Raw genomic sequence first — 23,938 nt, 5'->3', positions numbered from 1 at the left:
TTAAATAAACAACCTTTCAGTCTGGTTCGAGGTGATGGACAGACTGACAGACATTAGCATGCTGCAAAAGTGTTGACTGACTCAGGTTCAGTAGTGTTAGCAACCCTTTCACATTACTTGATTCAATATTTATTTTAAAAAAAAAGATAGATCTTCAAAGAGCTTTAACCAATACAGCTTTGATGTGTTACTCACTTATGGCACCATCTCTTGCCGTGGTGCTGCTAACAGGGTGGGAGAGAAGATTGGGATCATTGGGGGGCAAGCGAGTCTTTGTTCCATAACAGAACACAAGCTAGAAAGAGAGCTGTGAATGCCAGAAATGTCAGCACGCACACTCATATTCACCGAGACATTGGTATTGACCAACAACCATATCAATTCCCTGTAGGTATACTGCGTTATGGTCACTGCGCTGATTGAATCTACAACTGAATCTACAAGGTGGAGGCTTTCAAGTGGATTTATACTTGAACAACAATACATGCTGTTCAATCTATGAAGGGTTTTTTGGCTTTGGGTGTGTTTAGGTAACAAAAACTCTTTTTTAGACTTTAGACTTTAGATTATTGAAGGTAAATATTAATGAGTGTTGGTAGAAGATGTGATGCAAATCACAGTCTCTAACACTTTGAACCATCCAGCCAGACATCCACATGATTAATTTTCATGGCACTATAAGGACATCACACAACTTCCTGTTGTGCCATGATTCTGAACATAAACATTGGTTCTTTTTAAGCTCGAACAAACAACCAATGCTGTGTATCTCTGGAGAGGACAGCATGCTTTTCATGTTCTTCTTGACAGAAGTAGAATTTTTCCAAATGCAGAAGTGGATCTGGAACAAGATCAGAGACAGACTGAAGTTCTCAGTGGATCTGACTGACACTGATAGAGAAATCATCTAATACGGAAAAAAAACAAACGCCCTGTTAATGAACTATAGTGACAGATCTGATATCCAGCATGTTTTCTCAATAAAGATAGTGAGAAATTGGACAGAGAGAGCTTCCCTGTGCCGTGCACTTGGAAACGGTCCTGCTTGAGACATGTTTCTCAGTCGTGTGCCAAATCTCTGCAATCCTCGGAGGAATCCTTCCACACTGTAAGCTATCTTGTTAGCATGTGTGGTAAGCCTTCAGTAAACATGCTGTTTCGCCCTCTGATCTCCTTTTGTAGCTCATATTTTTCACATCTACATAAAGTGGAAAATATATCCCTCTGGTGTAAAACTGCAGTAAAAAAGCTTTTATGATCAAATAGAGTGAACATAAAGAATCATCAGTATCATGGCAGACATATTTATGTTGACAAAAATGCAAATGGTCGGGTTTATTTCACTTGAGGCTGCCCACACCTTCCACGTTGCCGATGATTAATGGGACAGACATCGCCTTTTGGATGAAGAACTTCCTTGACAAAACACATTAATACTAAGGCCTGTTTTACATTCTCTTCCTGGCTGCATCTAGCTATCAGTGGAAGTGCAGGGAAAACATTTGTCTGCATGCAAAATGGCCTCATCAAAAAACTAGAGATAAAAACATTGGAAACTGAGAGAAAGGAGAAAAAAAAAAATCACCATCATCATGGGAACACGTATTCTGTGTTGACAAATGTGCAAATGGACTACCCATTTCATTCCATCACATGCGTCCCCGGTCTTCCGCTTTGTTAATGATTAATGGGACAGACGTCTCATTTTGGACAGAGACTGTGCCTCACAACAAACATCAATAATCAGAGCTGCTTTACATTCAGTCCACCTTGCTATCAGTTGAAGTGCAGGAAAAAACATTTGACTGCATGCAAAATGGTTGGAGATTTTCCATTTGAGAGTAAACATCAAAACCAATTTTCAAGGGAGGCTGGAGCCGCAGCTACCTTTACCTACGTTTGGTTTTATTACATCAGGGGCTTTTTTTTATCTGAAAATCTGAACTGGAGCAATTGGTTTGTGCAAACTGTGCCTCTAGCTCATGTTATAAGCATTACATTTTTCTAGGTTTCATTATATTCAAGGATTGTTTTCCTTCCATTTTATGCCTTTCTCTTTAATATACAGCACAGGAGAGGGCTAAAGAATTAGAGGGGCAGTTTGTAAGATATGGCCTGAATTTTAGTTTAAAACCTTCAAAAAATGAACTTACATTATCAACAGAGTGCGAAGAAACAACAGTTCTGACGTTATGTCAAAGATGTGTTGCAGAGACATCTACCAAAGTTGGCATGCTAACCAGCTTCGAATGTTTTTACACCTTTTTGCCACTAAACAAGAAAATCTTAAAGAAAAACATTCTGTCTCTTACCAAACCAAACAAACACACTCTTTATAAATAAAATAAAGCTCCCCAAAAGAGTCTTGGTTTTTCTTCCACAATCACCTCTGGTCAAAATAAATCCGCAATTCACAGAGTAAGATGTGAATTATTCTGGCTCAACACGCCTGTTTTTCAGCTGCTGTTATAATACTCGACTTTCCCTCGGCCCTCTGCCACTGCAGGCCTCTCCTGTCCCTGCCTGCCGTGTCTTCTCGTCCCCTGAGTCACTGTCCTGGTCAGAGCCACTGTAAATCACCTCTGTACTGTATCCTTCGTCCTCAAAATGACTTTCGACAATCTCAGAGGCTGTTTCCAGTCCCAGTCTAGTGTCAATGTTTCAATATATGACTGACTGCTCTGCAGCTGCTTAAGCCAACGTTGATGCTTTACAGGTCTTAACCTTGAATGTTAAGACTCAGAGCTATCAATGTGATAAGCTTAAAACAGAAACATTATTTGCTTTAGTTTAACTGTAATATTCAGAAAATACATTTACACTCTCTAGCTGTCAAGCTATGCTAGCTAGTCTAAAATTAACGCGATCATATAGATCTATAATCCTATACAAAAAGACAGACACTACTGAAAAACTGATACAGAATGATAGTTTTCGTCTACAAAACCATCTTTGGCCATGTGCAAATAGACAGTAGCATGCAGGGTGTACGGTAACCAGGCAACAGCCAGTTGCACACTCATAGAATTAACGCTAATTAACTATAGTTGAGTACATTTGCTTTCAGCAGTTGTCATTATAGCTGAAAATCAACAGTTGCTAAAACTTCCACCCACTTCAGCTTGTGAATCAGGTTGAGGTACGATTTAAAAATCTGCTGTTGTGATTTAAAAACTCTACTTTTTCACATTGTGACTCTGATATAAAGATGATTTACCTTTCAGCCCGAGCACAGAGCATCATTTCTTTGACATTTGGTATTTGTAAATGCATTTTTAAATTGCATCTACAATTTAAGTTCCCAGATACATAGTACATGGATTCCACCTTGACAGCATTAACTACATTATGGATCAGCATATATTAAAGCTTGGATATACAAAACTCTTAACCTTGCTGACCCACCAGTGGGTTGGTCTTTACTTTCTTATGCTGTGCATGTAAACATTGTTTGAAACTGACAGAATTTCATTTTAAATTCTAGTGGAGAAGCCAATGATACCAAACATGTCAGACTGAATTTGAGGTTCTTGAATATTTTAACTTGATGGAATGGTGCAGCTGTAAAAAACATTGAGTCTTGGGATGAATATATCTGAATGAATATATCTCAACATCATATATGCAAAGGTGGAACAAGGTGTCTCAGAATATATATATATGATAGTGTCAGACATTGTAATGAGATGATTTTTCCAAAATTAAAGCCACTTAAGGGAAAAACAGGCAAACATGTATTTTAGGGGATTTGAAATGGTAAGTTGGAGCTGGTGGAATTGCTCAGAATAATAGAGTGAAGGTTCATTTCAGACTGCAGTACACTGTGCTTTCATTCAGTGACACCAGCCCGAAGTGAATAAGGCAGCCTCACAGGGAGTTAACACACCAGGGAAACTTTATTGCTCCTGGCAACTACAGGTTCATGGATGGGTGTGAAGGACGTGACGAATAAGAGTCTGCAGTAATCAGTGGAAATGCAGTCAGAGAATGTCAGGGTGGGTGGATAATACAATAATAAAATTAGATATAATAAGCTGCTGTGCCAGGGCACTGAGCAAAGGTCTATTGGAGTTATGTTCATAACAGTAAACCTAACAGCAACAAGGACATAAAAGAAGCAGGGAAGACAGAAATGGAAAAGATCTGTGATGAACTCCTGCTGCTATGTACAAGTGTAGCCATGTTACAGCCTATGAGATGTTTTCTCAAAACCATTAGTAACACCAGCACATACTGTAGTCCTTGGCCTGTTTGGGAACCAATATGAATACTGAATTTGTTTACACTTTGCAAAACTGGCACCAATAGAGTGCTGTAGGGATGAGGTAGTTTTGTTGGCTAGTCTGGAAGTTAGCATCGCCCTGGTTCCCTCGTCAGAAACCCTCTGGGATTTTTGAATTGGATTTTGGATTATTGCTGGAAATAAGATCTGTGGCACACACAAGTTTATGATACTTACATGTTTTGCTCAACAAGTCTACACAGATGAACACCACTTTTGTGACTTTCGAAGGGTTAATTAAATCACTAGAAGTAAAAAGCTAATGTTAGGCTACAAACAGACTACTTTGCAGTCGCATGACTTAAACGTCCCCACCACTAAGCGTTTTACCACACAATTACTATACACGTTTTCTGTTAATTGATCAAGTTTTAAAGTTAGAGTTAGAATATTTTGCAACTAAAGTCGGCCTGTAAAGACAGACTAGTGAGTAGAGGAGTCTCCATGTTCGGTGATCGCCGTTAGCAACCGGCTTTTTTAAAACACCATAGTGCTTTATAATTCAATTGTGGGACATTTAATTATGTATTTTATGTTGTAGAATAAAACATGTAAATATCTCAAGCCACAGACCTTAAGTCAGGCATTTAACTGAAAATCCATTCAAAAAACCCATTGACTTTGAAATGAGAGAACCGAATGTGCAAAAATGCTAACTGATATCCGGGTTTCAGGACTACAGCACTCTATAAAAGCGAGCCAAATAACCTATTAGCGGTTCCTGTTTGCAATGTCACCATGGATGTACAGAAAACTTTTCATTTTGGCTTTGTCCTGTGGAATGTCCATGTCTACTACAAATATCTTTGTAATATTTTATTTAATTTTCTTTTGGTTAAAATGCTGTACTGAACAATGACTTTAATTACTGGTTAATATTTCATTTCCCACCACCCCGTGGAACAATATTACGGTCCGAATGTGGCTTTAGTCATCTTCCTGTTGTCAAAAAATCATGACCAAAACCAACAATGGGTTAGTCAGATTCTCAATGTCAGCCCAAGCCCATAAACCCCTACTGAAGACCTGCATCTTTAAGATAACTAATAATGACACAATATTGTATTAATTATATAATTAAAAAGGCTCTGTAATGTCCTAAAACAACTGGGCATTGTAGTTTTTATCAAACTTTACAATACATGAGAAAATAGAGCACTTTTCGGGGACTATTTTCAGACGCGGATTAATACACATTTAGTGAGTCTTTTACCTACTTATGATTCTTTGGTGTGATTGAGTAAAAATAAACAGTCACCCAGTGAAACCTGCCTAACCTCTGCTTGTTAGCACCTTCAGTGTGATTTTGGCATTTAGCTGAAATTACCACCATGTGTAATTATAGCTGCTAGCTGCTGACTCATTGAATCGTTTGTCAAAAAATAGGCTTTTGATACAGAGATAATATGTGTTACTGAAATCAGTTTATTGGTTTTGGTCTTCTCATGAGATTTGTTGCCATTAAGACAAATGTTTTAAAGAAATCACTAGCCCTACCCTTCAACAAATAACAAGCACCTCCAATGGTCTCCAGACTGAATTAAAACAAGAGTAAATGGTGGTTTTGATGAGGACGTGCAGTTTGTTCCCCCCCGATGACCTGCGTGAGGATGCTGGTCACGTACACAAATCAGCACGTGTAAACATCAATGGCTAGAAAAGGACACGATGGTAGTTTAAAAATATATAAATAACACTTTGTTGTGCAAAAATGAAACCTCTCACCTTCAAAATGTCAGCCGCATTTTAAATTTGACCACTCCACATTTCTGTCCTCTGGATTTTGAAAAGGCTTCATGAAAGCAGGGGTCACACGCTGTTTCAGCCCTCAGTTGAGGAGTAATAAAAAAGACTGAGATGAGGTGGGGCTTTTTTATAGCAAACATGTTTTTATTTTTTAGCAAGATTATTTCAATCTTGGTAGAAGACCTTGCCCACACCTTTCAATCCCTCACTGCCTGTAGAATCCTCTTTATGTGCTTGAGCAAGAAACCGAGCCTCCTTTTTTTTTTCTTTTTTTTTATCAAAATAAAGTACTGACTGAAAGTCAATATCTGAGCAAATGAAATACTCCTCACCAAAGCCAGAGACTACAGTACGAACACTCATAGATGTGATGCCATCAAATGTAAAAATCTGGTGCTTTTTCATTTTTTCCCCCTCTGAGTGATATTATTAGTTATGGAGCGGAAATTTCACAAAAAAATCCCTCTGGAGCTCTTCTGTGATACCTTTAACATCTCTTCTTATTCATCCCGTCGGGTTGAGTTTCAGATATTGAATGCTGATGATAGCAGAGATTCAAGGTTTTTTTTTATTATTCCGGGCTTTGCCATAATATTGTTCATAATAGAGAATATGTCTGTCTGTAAAACTGCTGGAATTTTGCCATTCAGACATGTCCGTCATGCAAGTGTTCCTCATGCAGCCTTCTTCTTCGGGCCACGTGCGGACTTATGTTCACCCTCTGCAAAAAGTCACGAGGTCATCATATATTTGAATGAAGCCACTTTGTTGAAGTGGGCTATGATTACACAGAAACCCCCCATTAAAAGAAGGCAGGGTCAACTTTAGTTAATGGTTATTTCACTGTTAACAATGAAATGTGTTATTAAGCAATTGTTTATTGTAAAGAGACAGTAATTATTCATTATAATACTTTGTAAATGGTTCATTCTGTGTAGTTCATCTATAAACAGTATTTGGATGGTCATTATAAAGCTGAAACTGATGTTAATAAACCTTTACTATTGCTTAAAAAGTGGTTTATAAAGCATTTTATTGTTTGTTCACAGTCAAATAATTGTTAACTAAAGTTTATTTATTAATGATGGTTATTTGAAAGTGTTACCAATGAATGAAATTAAATAGCAGCCACATACCATAGCAGCAACAACAAACGTGTGAAAAGCAAAGATGTTGCCTGTGAGGAAGGCATGTGCTGTTGTTGTTGAATTAACATGACAGTGTCAGTGCAGTTATTTTCGTTTTCACAGCAGTTTTACATTGGGCTAACAAACACAATTTCCAGTGTGCTGGAGGAAAGCGAAGGGGAAAAACACAGCTATTAAAGTAAAAGCTGTATTTGAGAACGGCCTAGAAATGTGTGTGGGTCCAGGTGGATGGTGTCTCAGGTTTTGTGCAAGCAACCTTGGCAGTAGACATCAAGGAACAATACAGCCCAGACTCTGTTTTCAATCAATGCTCGGTTCAAATAAACTTTCAAGAATGTTTTTATGCGGTTGTTGGAGCAAGGACTTTTCACTGGATGTGATGATATAACTTTTGTGTGATAAACAAAAAGCCAAAAGTTTGAACACAATGGAATCTGTTATTCAAATAAATTTACTAATGTTTCAAAGACTTGTAAGCCGACAGAGTTCACGGTCAGACTGAATCTGAATCTGCGCCCTTATTACTTACATGTATTAATCACTTTTTTATAGGCCACATGAAAAATGAGACCTTACCCGTCTCTCTCAGTTGCCTATGCAAGCCTGTGAATGATTTGTTTAATGCTGCTGGACTGGATTTCTTTGTGAAGGACTCGAGTCAGATTTTCCGCAACGGTCCCAAGGATGTGCCTTTATGCACGTTGTCGAGTGCCTTGTCTCAGTGCCTCTCTCCGCCATGCTAACAGGAAGAGACAGTAGCTGAAGTTAGTTTAGAAACAGAGTCAGCTAACATAAAGTAACTTCCAGCACGACGCAGAGGTTCAGCTGATGAGCAAGGTCTTTTTCAGACATGACTGGCGTGTTAAATTGCCGTCCCATTTATGTGACGACGTGCATGTCCGTGTCAAGAGTCAAGGTTGTTTCTTGGAGTTAACTCCTGCTGAGAGGCTCTGTTCATCTGCAGCAAACATACTCTCTGAGCTCAGCAGAAATGCCTCTCTCAAGTATATAAAGCATAGGAGTCCTCAACGCTGCAGAATTCTGATTTCTCAAATTGCTCAGAAGCAACAGAGGTAAGCCGGGGAGAAAAACAATTTCCACACGACACAAACTCAAAACACTTTACTGTAACTACACCCTGCAAAGTTGATGACTTCTCAAAACTGAAGATTAGAGTGAAAATCACAGTTCACACACTGCTGCTTTCCACCCCCTCTCTCTTCTTTCCTCTCCCTTTTCTTCCCTCCCGCCCCTCTGAAGTGTGAACAGACGCTTTGCTGTCTCAGCTTAGCGAACTTTGATCAGCGCAGGGTTGCCAGCCTTCAGTCGGACAAGGTCAGGGGAACGAGATGATGGCCGACGCGTTGTCAAAAAGTGGGGCGTCGCCACCTGTTTGAGAATGCACTCTGCATGCTCTCACATCTACTTGGACCCTTGATGCCAAGGGGCTTCAAACTGAGTGGAGTCAACAGCCTGCTTTATAGTTCATTGAAGTGTCCATTATAAGTGTCCCCAGGTATCCTTGTCAAACGTGCTGCCTTAGACAATAACCAACCTTGGGCTGTATGCAAATTCGCGGTCTGCTGTGAGTTACGGAGCTCCAAACAGCAGCAGGATCACTTATAAGCCGTCCTGTGCACCGGCCTGTGTCAGTGCTGCTGATAAACGGCTGTACAGTTTGTTTTCCTGCTCTGATAGTGAGAACGAAATCAACAGGCGAGCTGCGTCGCCAGCGTAGTCTTTCCCAGCCAGTCTTAAACCCAATCCTCTTTGCTTCCCTCCAGGGTGGAATTTGAATGACCTGATCAATTTCTAATCAGGAAAGACCCGAAGCCTTTTTCTCTCGTCGTAATGGAGTTCCCCACAAATCTTCTATATGGAGGGCTCACTCAGGAATTGTTCAGAGCAAAGGGCAGGTAGCATGTTTTCTTGGCTCCATTTTTTCAGATGTATCTCTCGCCCTGGGTAGGGATGATAGCGGTTAATCTCCAGCGTGGATCTGCTGTTCGCTAAATATAGAAGTATTTGTGGAATCCTAAACACAGCTGCACAGCAGAATGAAACCCGGGCCCTGTTTAAAGCAGAGGTGGCCTTTTCATGTTGAAAATGAAACCCCAGGAGGTCTGCCTGCTTGTTCAGTCATGAAAAGCCTGGGTCTGAAAAAAACATTCCCCTTCTCTATTTTAGTCTGGGAATTTTGTCACTGGCAGCTTTCTGACAAACTGTGTAGCATACTCTATAGTAGCTTGAACACCGTTTGTACCCGTGGGTCCCAAGTCTTTTTTTGTCAGATGTATTCCCACAGCCCTATCTCAAGGACAGAGCACCTGTCATGTTACAAATGTTTTGTGTGTGAGTGTGGATGTTTTTTTAAACCACTAATTATATAAAAGTGGATATTGTCAGAATATTTTATTGGACTTATTTTTACTAGAATCTGGATGTTTCATTTAGCTAATTCAACTATTCAGAGTATCCATTACTTTAGCTATGTCACTTTTTAATTCTACACACCCTTGATTGCCAGTATGTTTACAACTTGGTTAGGTTTAGGAAAAGATGTGGTTTGTGTCGAAATAAGTATGTTACCTATGTACCCATGTGTCTTAACTGGAGTACACACGTTACGTACATAAATTAAAATTATGTTGTGAAGATTTTGTTGACCTTTTATTCCTTAAAGGCTCCAATTTGAAGATAGTTGATTGTCAAGTCTCATTCCCAACTTATCCAATTTAGACAACAAGACAATCTGGTTAGGTTTAGGTGAGAAAATGATCTAGTTAGGTTTAGGCAACAAAACTAACTTGGTTAGATTAAGGTAAAGACCAAGGTTTGGGTTCAAATGATAAGTCAACGCTAACATTTGACTTCACACGGGGGACGAACAGCGACCATCACATAAATAATGCAGCCCAATTTCAACCTTCTCCTGAGTGAAAGTCCTGTGTTGACTCATCCGTCCACCCCAACCCCTCTTCATGAGGACTTGGTCACTGTTTATAACACAACACCTGACTTCCTCCTTCTGCGGCCATGAGAGGCCAGTAAATGTAGATATGGGTAGTAATAAGCTGCTTTCAGAGTCGACCGTTATGGTTGTTTTTCTGATGAGTGCTGTTATCTATTGCAGCAATTTAGCTATTTATCTCAACTGTGTATCCATTACTATTTTATTAGTGAAGTAACTGTATTATTCTTAACTAGTATCCATTTACCTAACTATTTGAGCTATTTATTCATTACATTTAGCTTTTAGTTTACACACTCCATAAAAACAGTTACTATATGCAGTATATACTATATACACATACAGTATATACTTGTATATACACCCCAGAATAAGTAAGAAAGAGCAAAATGACTGCAAACTGTTTTCCTAATACACACTTTGTGAATCTCTTGAACATTTGTGACTATGACACTGGATCAATGACTCATTTTGGTATGATCCCAGGTGGTCAATGCTTAGTGCATTTGGACTTTTCATTTTATCTCAGTTAACAAAAGCTGGGTCCAGTTATTGACATATTCCTTACAGTGGGACAGGAGGGTGATTAAGGTTGTCGCCTGTTTGTTCCAGGAGAACTGTAATCATTTTCACAATCAATCGAGGCACTTTTTGTCGTTGATGGTCTTTTTAAGAGCTGAGAGACTGCAACACATCCTGTGTAATTTGGCAGAGCAAACAGAGCCATAAACAAAACACTTTAAATGCAACACTTTTCACAGGCACAGAAAAATAGTAGTGTAATGCTTCAGAGACTCAAACAGTTTAATCTTGGAACTATTAGTACTGTGAAATTAAAAGAATACAGAATACTGCATATTTTACACTCCCTAGTGTTTTTAAAGTCAAACAGCATTAGAGGAGCTTTGTTTTTACCCTGTTTTTTCCCAGAATGTGTCACAAAAATGTCCTTTTTATTTGCCCCCCAGGTGGATCATTAAAGAACGGATGACACATCAGTCACTGACCTCACAGAGTCAACATCTGAGTAGTCAGTAAAACTGACTGAACCTGATTAACCAGGAGCCATCAGGCTGACGGACTCACAGTGGATTTAATGTCGTCTGGTTTGGATGAATCCGCAAAGAAACCATGTTGATGGATTATATCGAGGACAATCATAAACCCAATCCTGCACTGTCTGAAAAATAAGAACAACAGCATATGCTCATTGCACAGCAGTGATATATTTGAGCCTCTTGCACCATGTGGTCAACAAGGTTGCTTTTTTCTCACACCTTTGGGACTCTAGATTTATCATGATGCTATTTTTGTCCGTTGCACTCCCAAAGTTCCCAGCCAACTGATCGTGACTGTGGCGACATGTCTCTACCCAAGCGAAGGAAAATCAGGACTTTTGCTCTGCTGTTTTGTGTCATCACATTTACAACGTTCCTGTTCAGTTACACTTTCCGGGACCCCTCGCTCTACTTCTTCAAGTACGCCTTTCGCCTGTCGGACAACTTCTTCTCCAAAGGGATGTGCGCCTGTCGACAGTGCATGACGGAGCTGGAGGACGACCCCTGGTTTGCTGAGCGCTTCAATCAGTCCATCCACCCTCTGATGACCAGGGAGAACAGTGTCCTCTCTGAGGAAACCTTTAAATGGTGGCAGGTAAGATTCATGGGATGGGTTTAGGGGATTTGTGAATGTATGTTGCAGAGGATTGGAAGGAGAAAAAACATCCACCACCAGCTTCTGAAAGCAGATGAGGTGCTGAAAAGAAAGATCATGAATAAAGAACACAGATCACACACTGCTGCTGTAATGCTCCCAAGAAGTGTTTGTTTTTGCCACATTGATTGTTTCAAATCCAAGGGATCTTCACCAGGATCAAGTTGTGAAGCAAACTCCCACGCACAATTTGTTCACATTTAACAAGTGAGATGGTGGATGTGGAAATTGCTGCTCAATCTCACCATCTTTCCATCTATAGATGAAGAGAGATATTTACCATCATAACTTGAGTGTACGGGTGATGCCATAAAGCATGCACTCTCCTAAAATCACTCTTTGCCAATGCAAATATGCTGCAAACATTATGCAAACATGACACTTCAGTTCATGAATGTGCTTTGACTACAGCTACTCCCAACTGTACTATCAATTCAAATCACTGTTTTCATAAAGTGGTCTACTTTGGTTTGCTTTTCTTCTCCACTCTTCCACCTCACCAACTTTTCCTGTAATGCCTAAAGTAAATGCACGAACATGTTGCAATCCCTTCTAGGTTTCATATGACTCGACTTTGACATCGTGTTTAGCTTTATATATTTGATAAGTTACACCACGGCCATGTCTTGTTTTGATTTGACTTGGAATATATGTTTGCTTTCCTGCGGGGAGTTAGATGAGAAGCTCAGTACCCCTCTGTGGTATCGATCTGCTCATCGGTCTCAGCAGGAAAGCAAATCTTAACCAAAATGTTGATTTATCCCTTTCATCATTCTTTTAATGGTATACTCGACTATACAAGGCTGATGGTGTTATTGATGTATTGAGCTGTTTTTGGCTAAGCCTCACTCTTGCTATCCCTAGAGTTTATTTAAAACAAACACCAGCACGTAGTTATATGGTCCGGTTATATCTCTTTGAAGTGTATGTTTGCAGTGTAGCTCCCCACCAATTTTACAAATCGTGATCAGTTTAGCACTACTCAGTTGTCTGCGGCTCTGGAGGAGCTTAGTTAAATCTCAGAAAATAACCCAGATGATGTCATCAGACTCAAAATTTGATACAGGGAGTCTGGATGTGGAGTTAAAAGAGGTGGGCTTTTACTTGTCAGGAAGGGTCTAACAAGATGGTGTTGTGTTGCATTATGGGGTGTGTAGGATCCAGTGTATTCGGAGCTCAATCGATCCAAGGGACTGAAAGTTACGACACTTCTGAGGATATCGTCTTCCTTGAATTCTGACCACTTGTTTTTTAAATCTATCTTCCAATTTATGGAGACTTGTAAGCCTTTAAAGGAGCTATATGTAAGATTTTTTTAGTTTGAAACGTTCATGAATAGACTAACATTGTCAACAGAATGTGAAGAAAAAAACATTATAGTTAGCTATATTGAAGACATCTTTGTATTATGTTACAGAGATATCTAGCTTACGGAAGTTAGCATGCTAACCAGCTAGCCTTGGCACCATCCAGTCTTGTAGTATCACCGTGGACCACAAGGAGCAATAGTGAGCGCTGTAGCGTCTCAGTCCAACATGCAAGGATGAAGAAGAGGTGCTGCCCTGAGTGTGGGTTCTCAACGAACCACATTCGACGGCAAAGAAAAGAAGATACAGAAATAGCAAAGCAAGAGTTAACAGTGCTGGAGACGTGAAGTTTGATGCTGAACTCGCAGCATTTCTTCTGGACTAGTCTGCAGTTAGCTGATAATGCTAACATTAGCTATTCAGTCAAAGCTTATGAACACAGCTACTTGTATGTTGCAGACAGTGTTAATATGTTTGTTAAGTACTACAGTATGAGAGGGACTGTGCATTTCCTTGTTTCTTACGTTAAGGATGGACACCACCCCTGTATGGTGATATGCCGCCCACTGTTTAGAGTATGTATTAGACAGGTGTGCAGTTCTTACATGTAGTGACTTTAAAGCTTACACAATATATAGTTACGATATATATGGTCACACTGGTCTTGCTTAATGAAAGATTTCCTTTCCAATTACACCTAATGTGTTTATGCATTTTCAACCTTTCCTTCGCAAGTTATTGAAAAAATATAAATGTATATCTGACTGATATCAAGTGCCAGACTAATTTGGTCTAGTTTTTACTCCTACGCTACTACCTGACACTGCAGTCAGTGCAGGAATTGTTATCTCTGCCCCTTCCATGATGGATTTTGTCACCTGTATGATTGCTCAGTGTCACTGTTAAATGGCTGCCCGAGGGGGAAACCTTTGGATACAGAGTGACTGACACAAAAGCCTGTTTTTTTACTGTTAGTGCAGCTAACACCTTTCCTCATATCAAACTCCATTTGAGCTCCACTGGAACTACCTTAATAGATGTTATGTCACCTGCATTCGGGCAGCAATCCACAGGGATAACAAAAAGAGTTCATGTTAGATATATTATTAATCACATGCTAGCTTTAATTGAAATATATCCAACCAATATATACTGTACTTTCTGTGTTCCCCATTATGAGAGTACAGCCCTCTAAATTAGAAAAGCCTTTTCACAAAATGTATGTCACATAATTATCCTACCTTTGTCTGGAAGGCATCCAGTGCCTTTGGTTTTCCCGCATTCACCTCACACCATGTCCAATTAGAGGCAAGAATAGAAAAATTACTGCAAGGTTGCCTCCTGTCACTACTCGTTCCAGGAAATGCTTCTCACAGGGAGCTTGATGAGGAAAGTGTCACATATCAACAGTAGCCCGGCCAGATGGTTTGGGCTGCGCTGCTGCAAGGCAAGGGCACGACCTTTCAGGTGTACCGGGGCTCTTTGTTCCATGTCAGGGCGTACGTGTTACACAACGAAATGCAGCTTCTGTTAAGGAGAGTTTCTAATTAGACAGAAATGTGCATGTGCAATCTGGGTTTTTTATACAGTCTGCTGATAAAAAGCCATGTTTCAATGAAATGGCTTATATTCAGTGCCAAATAAAGCTAAAACGTGTTAAATGGTTTCCTTAGGATTGTATTGTCAAGGTGGAAAAGCCTCCACAATAATGAGTCACTAAAAACCAGCATTAAAAGTCATGAGATATTGTTACAGAACATTGTGTCTCCAGCAGCCGCAGTACAATATGTAACAGCATACAGTGCACACACATTCCTGCATTTATTTGCTGTCTCTCCGAGTTCAAAGCCACCAGAAGAAGGCCAGGCCAAAAGAGCCCCCGCAGACGCAGCTAAGCCGCCCCTGAGGTTATTTCAGAAATGTGCTCGGTGTCTCGAGCTCCGCTGCCCTTGTTCAATCACTTCTACTTAAAGTGGCCCCGGAGCCGCCACTCTCTCTCTCTCTGAGGCCTGTCTCTGCTGTGTCACCAGTGGTTGCAGTCAGAGAGGCAGCCGGCCAATTTCAGTGGAGTGGTGGAGGAGCTGTTCCAAGTCATCCCTGATGAGGTGCTCTACATGGACGCCAGCCCCGAGCGCTGCAGGACCTGCGCCGTGGTAGGGAACTCTGGCAACCTGAAGGGGTCCCAGTACGGCGGCCTCATCGACTCCAGTGATTTCATCATAAGGTCAGTTAGCACTTCAATCTGTGGTGTTATTTTGAGAATAACAGTCACACAATTTTGACATTTGCTTTGACATTTATTCACTTATTTTTGTGACAATAGTCTCCTACTGTATGTGCTGTTGTTTTAGTTTAAGGCATTATTTCAGTTTCCCAACTTGGGTCTTATTTTTGTAGCTGTGGCTAAATTTCTGTTAGCTATGATGACACTTTTCTGCAAGAGTAAATACTGAAATCTTGTAAATACAGTGTCAACGCTAGACAGGGCATGAGGATGATGGTCAGACTTTAAACAAGCCAGCAATTTAACTTTATTAATCTGTGAACCTGAAATGTTACCTGAATATGTTATTCAGGGCTGTACCATCCAGTCATGTCATTTGCTTTTTTCTGTGCATTTGGAGTTGTTTAAGGCTACTTGTGCTATTGTTCAAATAATAATTAATATCTCATCATTTGACTTTTTTGAGGTAAAAAAGAAATGTTAAAGTACTTGTCCACTGAAAATCATATTAAATTATTCCAGTCAGTGTGGAGAAGGCTTTGATCCAGCATTTAGTCATTTCAATGACTTTACAAAAAGATTTTAAAAACAAACAAACAAAGAAATTAGTTACATGAAGTAGAAAGATTTATAAATACATACAGCCAAAGCAATTGGCTTTGGCCCTGCCCTCTTGTCGGAAGGAAAATGTGTGTGCACACAAGTACAACAAGTAAAGGTCAAAGTCCAAACTCGGAAGTCAGTCTGTAAACACTAATGCATGATTACAACACAGTTAGGGATGTCATTTTAACACTCACCTTCCAAATAAATTTAGTTAACCTGAGGGTTTTAAATCTGATGTTGCCTCATTCCCACAACTCATTCATTATTCTTTGTCAGCACAGATATTTTAAAAACAGCAATGATGATCAAATCTACAAAAGTAAGACTAACTGAGTGATTAACCACACGTGCATGCAATGCTTATTTTTATTATCCAGTAATATGCTTATTTTTTTTAAAAACATTTGGATTAATCATAAGGTCAGTTGGATGTCAGATATACAGCACAACCTTAAATATTCAAAGTGCTTCTTCTATTCGATCAACAGTCCAAAACCCAGTGATATTCAGTTTGCTATCAAACTTGAAAGCTGTGAAAACCAGCAAATATTTACATTTTTGAAGGTGACTTTTTAACTTTGTTTGGCTTTACTTGTTTAAACCAGTGGTTCCATAATGGTGTGCCGCAGCGCATTGGGGAGTCCAGATGGGATTTTGTAACAAGCATAGCTTAATATTGTCAAAATACAACAAGTAATGAATGTGCTTTTAATTAACAATATCAATCCTTTGTGCATATACATCTCCTGATACAGAGGTAAAGTATCTTATTTTAAAAACCCTGCAGGGAGCCAAAAATAAACATGTACATTAGATAGCACAATATAGAGGTTACTTTGAACTGATATGAATACAGGTGTGCCTTGAGGTTTTTGGCTGGCCCTTTTGGTGTGCCTTGGGCATAAAAGGTTAGAAACCACTGATTTAGCCAATTAGTACACAGGAGTTATCCTCAGCATATGCTTACCAAGTGTTTGATTTGAGGTTTTTGCCTTTATTTAAATCTGGACAGTAGTGAGGTAGCAAGAAGTGAATGGACATGAAACAATGTCCCTTTGATGCTGTGATCACAGTATATGCACCTTATACTGAGCTTTAATTGACTGGACTAACAAAAACTGGTTTTCATAGGATTAGGATGAGTGTGCTTTTATTTTTTCCATTTCCTGTAGCACTGATCAGTTTTAAAACGAATCAGCTGCAACATATCCATCATATGATATAACGATGTTTTGTTTTGTTTTGTTTTGTTTTGTATCAGTTAACTCAGTGGAGAGAAAACACTGGAAAAAGCTTTCATTTTGTTTCACTGTGCCCCCGTCTCCCTCCCGTTATTTCTGCCGTGTCCCAGCCTGCACTTGGCTCAGAGGTGTGGTAGCAGATTTCAATTCACCCATCACAGATCCTTGTTCAGCATTCAATAAACATTCGGAAAAATTATCTTAACAAAGCAGCAGATAAAAACAATAGCGTTTGAGTATTCAAATGTTATTCCCCGTGTCCTAGGGCGGCAGGAAACAAGAGAGGAGTTTGTCGCTCTTTGCAATCTGTCATACCAATTGCAGCTCTGCAGAAAATGAAATGAAAAAGATGGAAAACAACGACAAGGGGATTTTCTCGGCAGGGGTGTGGGTGTGCTTTCTGATGCAAAACTGTTGGCTTTATGATAAAATTAAGCTAATTTGAGCGTCAAAGGGTAAACAAACATTTTCACTCAGACAGCTCAATGTTCATGCCGTATCTCCGGGCTGTATAAGTGAGATTTGAGTGTTGGCTGCCTTTTTGCAGGTTTGGTTTAGGGCTGCAGGGGCAGAATATGCAAATCCCCGAACAGTGGAGTGGCGTTCCCTCCATTGTTCTTTGATTATCATATAACAATTTTAAATAGTGTTACAATCTCAGATCACATTATCTACTGCAAGATACTATAGGAGATAAAAATTCAATCAGTATCCTCAGATTGTTTCTGCACAGAAATGACTGCCTTCAGGAGGCAGTGGGATGATGTAGAAGATACTTATCCTGAGCAACAGCAGATAACACTAATTTCACAACTAAATGTTTCAAACCAGAAATGATATGGAAAGACAGACCAGTGAGTGCCAACAGGAACTGAAAATCAATGCCTTTCAAGTATCCACACTGAATTCTGCCAGATTTTCTAAAGCCTCCTTTATAGACTATTATGAATATTGAGCGGCATCGGCCTATCGGCTAAAGCCTCTTGTTTACTCAACAGATTGAAGTGGTAAAATAGATTTGAGTCATAAAAAGAGCCTTTGCTTCTGCCTCTGACGGACAAAAAAGAGCTCTGTGGCTCTGGAATAATGAATTATTTAAGGACGTGTTGTTTGAAGAACTAATAAGTCATCATATTTATTCAAATTAGATTTGAATTATGTTTTTGTTCTTCTCAGACATACTAATTGATCGACCCATGCATGGGCTGGCTAAGAGCACAGTTTTTGGACATCTTATCTTCGGGAAACTTAAAAGTACCCTCCATACCCATTTCCAGTTGGTATGTGATTGCAGATAAAAAGCACATTTAAGACACAAAGTCGATTCTTTTATCTAGTAAATGTGAAAATACAGCTATCTTTATGGAGTTGAAGACACAGAGATAGTGAAATCGCACTTACTCCAGTAACTCGGACACATAGAGGAGATAAGGGGGGACAATTTGGACCAAACAACAAGCAAAGCTGGCCTGGTAGATGCTTGTCTCACATCATGATCAATTATGTGTAATGGAAAGTGCAACTCAAAGGTGAGGGGAGTAACAAAACTAAAACTGTGTGTTACTATAGCATGAAACCTACAGCAGAAGCAGATTAGATTCGATTAATAATGCAATGTAAAGCAACAAACAACAGAGAGAATAATGTGAGTGACTGTAAATTCCCTCTTTGTGTGACTTGGACTGAACCTTTACAGTGAAACATCAGCTGTTACGTAAACATCTCCTACAATAATTTCCTGTAACTGTAATCTGATCAATTAATGGCCCCCGCCAAGGATGTTGTGTTTCTGCTGGTTGGTTGGTTTGTCCGCAGGATTACACAAAAAGTGAACACATTTCCATGAAACTTGGATAGAGGGTGGCTCTTGGCCCAAAGAAAAACAGTATGACAATGTGTTCTCCATTGAAGACAGTTTGTTTATTCAGTTCATTCAGTCATAAATATCAAACAGTGAAGATGTTTCAAAACTACACATTGCACCTTTAAAGTTAGACAAGAAGTGGCAAAACAATAAAAACAGTATGATAAACTAAGAATGCTAACGCTAAGCTAACTGCTTTTATAATAACATCAATGTTACTTCCAGTGGAATATGTTTTGTGTTTAATGTTGCTTGGAATGAGTGCAGGATTAATTTGGTGGTCTATAAATATTTGTGGCTCGGGGGGTAGATTAGTCGTCCATTAATTGGAAGGTTGGTGGTTTGATCCCCAGCTCCAGCTGCACATTGAAGTGTCCTTGGGCAAGATACTAAACCCCTAATTGCTCCTGATTGCTGTTCCAGTGGTGTGGGATGGATTACATATGAATGGTTATGGTTTGCTGGGTAGCGTGTGCCACCAGTGTATGAATGTATCTGTGTGTGAATGCTGCTTTTAGTTGACGGTAATGTGCACTTGGAAAACAATGTTTTTGCTGGCGATGCATTTCCAGCAACGCGCCATTATGAAGTCCATTTACCACGATACCAGATGTATTCTAGACTTAAGGAATATTAGTACATAAATGTTAAATCAACTGTTTTGCTTCTTCAAGCTACAGTAAGTGGATCCAGCTTCTCAATGATCATTCTATGCTAAAGAGCTCATTGCCGTGGGAATGTTAGGTTGGCAATGAGTGAGTGACTCTATTCAAACTGGCAGTTTTGGGGAATAACAGCTGGATTTAGTTAGGAAATTCAGTCTATTTTTACACCCGGGAGCGGAGTGACATTGACACTCTGTTAAGATTGATGGCAAATGGGCTTCATGATGATGTGGCTGATGCAAAGATCCTTTTCAGGACAGTAACCAGAGCACTGCTTAAATATCCGAAAGCAAATTTCACGCAGTATTGTTGCATAGCTCTTAATTTATCACAGCATGGCTCTGTCATCCTGCTGTGACATGTTGCCTCTGTAGAAAGCCACATTACTGCACTTATCATCTTTGCCAGCTCCTGCTGTGACAACAGCATGGCATTGTCTACCCAATTCAATTAACGGATGGCAGGAACAGCAAAAAGACAAGAGTTAATACTATTAGCGGAATAGTTTCCTGCAGAAGCATGCTCTGGTAATATACTGTTTTCTTTTTATTTATTCTAGCCTGAGCAGCGACTCATGCTTGGTTGGAAGCCTTGGTGCTCAGCCAAAAGGTCACCATAGCTACACCAGAACAACGGTTTAACACTTACGTGTGGAATACAGATTTCACAGAACTTTGGAAACATGCTTGAGGGCACGAGTTTTTACAGAGTACTTTTTTATGTGATGAAGGTTTCTCCAAATCCAGACTCACTTTTTTTTTTTTTTTTTTTTTTTTGGCATAATCATTCACATCTCTCTTGAACACAGAATATTTGATCATATGCAATCATATTCCCTCAGTACCTCTTAATGCTCTATGGGCACACCGGCATATTTTATCTGAAAAGAAGTAGGCCGTCCTGGATATGTGATTGTCTCATCATTCATATTTACTCAGCTGAATTGAGGATCAGTCAGGCTTATATTCTACACGATGATGTAAGCCCTTGCAAATAACTTCATTAAGATGGATCTTAAAGCCAGCAGATGCAATAGGTAGGCACGTCACATTTGTGACTCAAAAATCCTGCTTGAAATTGGCTTTAAAACCAGGATTTTCACATAACTAACACACGGCGGCTTTCCAGCGTCAGCTGTCTTCTGAGTTTGCCAAGCAGCTAGTAATGATGTCCTTTAAAAACCTGTTCATAAGATTCAGAAAATGAACTTCTTGATTCCTCTGTCAGTGTTATTACCTTAGTGATATGTTCCTGAGGGCCCACTATGAATGACCAGAATGTTACGTAAAAGTGCCTCTTAACACCAACAACCTCTGAGTAAGGACGGATAAGCTGCGCTTTGTGTTTGTAATCAGTGCACCAAAGCTTGAACACAGCTCAAGTATCAAAGCTTGTTTTTGCATTATTATTATTATTATTTTATCAGAATGGGAATAGTGCTTTCAAAGATCCACCATCACTAGAATTTCAATTTGGATCCCACTTTAATGTGTTCACAAGCCACTCTGCAATCAGCCCCTGCGCTTTGCTCATGTATTTGTTATTGTGACACAAAGTACAATGGAGTTCAGTGGCTTGATTGCCACTTGTGCTACCCACACCACCTTGAGAGCATCCATCAAAAGTCCATCTCATGACATGAATTCAAATCATTGCCTATTTTAAATGCAGATCATTCTCAGGTGACGTTAGTTGCACCTTCACTTATTTGTTTTTCTTCGAATCTGTCAAAACAAAGCTTGGCATAACTGCTTGCCCACCTAACATAATAATTAGAGAGATAAGAATGTATCGGTGTAATAGTGAAGATTATTTCTTGCTGTGTCTTTATTTCCTCTTGCTGGTGATGGGTCAAGGAACGGAGTGCAGTTTAATGTGTGCATTAATGAGATTTTCTTTTATACCACACAGAGTGAAACAAGAATAAAACAAACCCGGACATGAATGGCAGCTGAAACTGCTACATTATTAATTCAGTCTGATTAGCCTGTTTGATTTCTAGCAAGCACAAGATTTAAAAAATGAACTATTTATTAAAAGGGAGTTTCATTAAACCGGGCCAAATAGCTTTTACAGCTTTGACGATTCCTTCTTTCACAGAAGATATAGCTACAAAGTTACAAATGAGCACTAAACGACACTTTGGAGATGAAAGCAAAGGTGAGAGCACCCAAAATGTTAGCAAAAGCCGTGTGCTTGCACAGCTATCGACGAACTCATCAAGTGAATGCTGAATGAATGTGATATAGCCTCGCAATGTGAGGGAGCGATCGTTACGCGTTCCCAAATCGCTAAAGAGGGCTTCTTTAACAAGCTGTGTGAGGTAAGACATGGTGAGGGTTGCGCATAATCAGTCAGGAAGGGACATTCATCTTACTTGGCAGTCTGGTAAAGAGCTAAACATTCAGCTTTTGATGAAACAGCATAGGGTCTACTCTTCCAACTCTTCTTTGGATACCTATTAGTCATTGAAATACTTGTACATACATACACACTGAAACTATACATCCTTATACCTAAACGACTGAAAAAGTCGATTGCCGGTGACTCCGAAGACAACATAAAACCGTTTCCAAAACAACATGACCGTTGCAGCGTACATGACCTTCGTTGTACAGTCCCACTTGGTTAGGTGTAGGCAAGAAAACTGTCAGAGTTTGGCAAAAGGTCAAGGACCCAAATGCAGACAGACCAGCAGGCGGGTGAGGAACTAAAGGCTTATAAATAAATAAAGTAAGCTGTAATTGACAAGTCCAAAGTCCAAAATAGCAAGAAACAAAAAGGCAGGCAGCAAAACACACAAGAAGCAGACAGGGGAAAGTCGAAGAACTAAAGAAGTAAAAAAATAAAGTGCAAGCCAAAGAAGTACTGGGAACACAGACAGGAACACAAGGAACACTGGTTTGAAGTGGGGAAAAACATAACAGCCAAACTGACAAAGAGAGGAGGAAAATACAAGGACCAAATACACAGGAGGATAATCAGGGACAGGTGAAACTAATCAGGACAATCACAAGGAGGGAAAACAAGACAAAGGGAAAGGAAGTAGCAGAACATGACACATGAGGATGAACCTTACAAAATAAAACAGGAAACGATAACCAACCCAAAAACCCAAATCATGACAAAAACTACTTGGTTAAGTTTATGCTCTAAAACTATTGTGTGAGGGTTTAGGAAAGTAATGTGGTTTGGTTTGAGATAACTATGATACTTTTGTAAATTCAGTTACGAAAGTACTCACGTTACGTTTTGTATTACCTCACCTAACTTCCTCCTTTGCTGCCATAATAATTACTACAGTTGTTAGAGGCGGCCACCTTACAATAAACGGCAAAATAGATCGTGATGAGCTGTTATCACAGTTGACCTATACAGTCATTTTCCTGATGATGAGGACCGGCTGCACTGAACATGCACACTGTTAACACTGACACCATGGCACCTGCAATAAATAGCTCTTCCCATAGGTTTATGGATATACTTATCTTTGAGTACATGATTACTTGTGCAGAGGGTTGCCTAGATACACAATCTGTGACAAGAGAGGCTCAAGTAGCTTGTGTGCCATTGTGTGTGAAGGTGGTGAAGGATGTGAACATTTTCAGCATGTATATGCATACACTTCTTTGATGCATATGTGCACATATTTAAGTGTTTTCACCCTAATCAGCCTCCCATACTATTAATCTATATGAGGTATAGGTAAATAGCATATAGTACATGAGACAACCTGTCTCTTGGTCTCCTGGTGTACAGACCTGGGCTGCTGGTATTTCATCAGTCCACACTTAGAAACCTGGTGGATAATGTCATTTGTGGTTCCCGGATAACTGCAAGACATCTATAGCGAGATACAGGCACAGTACCACACTGTTCTCAAAACAACCTTGAGTGCCACATTAGGTGCGACTTTAGTATTCGACCTGTTAATTACAAAGCCTCCAGCTTTTAAACCACACCTGCAACTGTGCCCTCATCTCATATGTTGCTGTTGCCTCATTCTAGCCCGTCTGCTTCTCTTACCCGATAAAAATGTACACCGCGTTCAGTCCTCATCATGCCTATTAGTCAGGTGGAACTGCATAGGCATTTTGAAAATGTACACACAGCGAGGCTTACAAAGGCGAGGAGTGGTAACAGCCGCAAACAAGTGAGCCTGAAATGAGAC

The 23,938-nt window shown here is 39.7% G+C and overlaps 1 protein-coding gene across 1 annotated transcript in view; it reads left to right on the top strand.

Annotated features, from left to right (window-relative positions):
• The first annotated feature begins 11,242 nt into the window (after positions 1 to 11,242).
• Positions 11,243 to 23,938, top strand: part of LOC140993424 (CMP-N-acetylneuraminate-beta-galactosamide-alpha-2,3-sialyltransferase 1-like) — a 29,974-nt gene continuing 17,278 nt past the window's right edge. The window contains exons 1-2 of the mRNA XM_073462852.1: positions 11,243 to 11,800; positions 15,198 to 15,391. Of these exons, the coding sequence (XP_073318953.1) occupies positions 11,510 to 11,800; positions 15,198 to 15,391 (485 nt within the window). The 5' untranslated portion in view covers positions 11,243 to 11,509. The remainder of the gene's footprint in view (positions 11,801 to 15,197; positions 15,392 to 23,938) is intronic.

This window comes from Pagrus major, chromosome 3 (genome assembly GCF_040436345.1).
Source record: "Pagrus major chromosome 3, Pma_NU_1.0".
NCBI classification, from domain to species: Eukaryota; Metazoa; Chordata; class Actinopteri; order Spariformes; family Sparidae; genus Pagrus; species Pagrus major.
The sequence above is the reverse complement of the archived record's forward strand: the minus strand, read 5'-3'. Positions and strand labels throughout refer to the sequence as shown.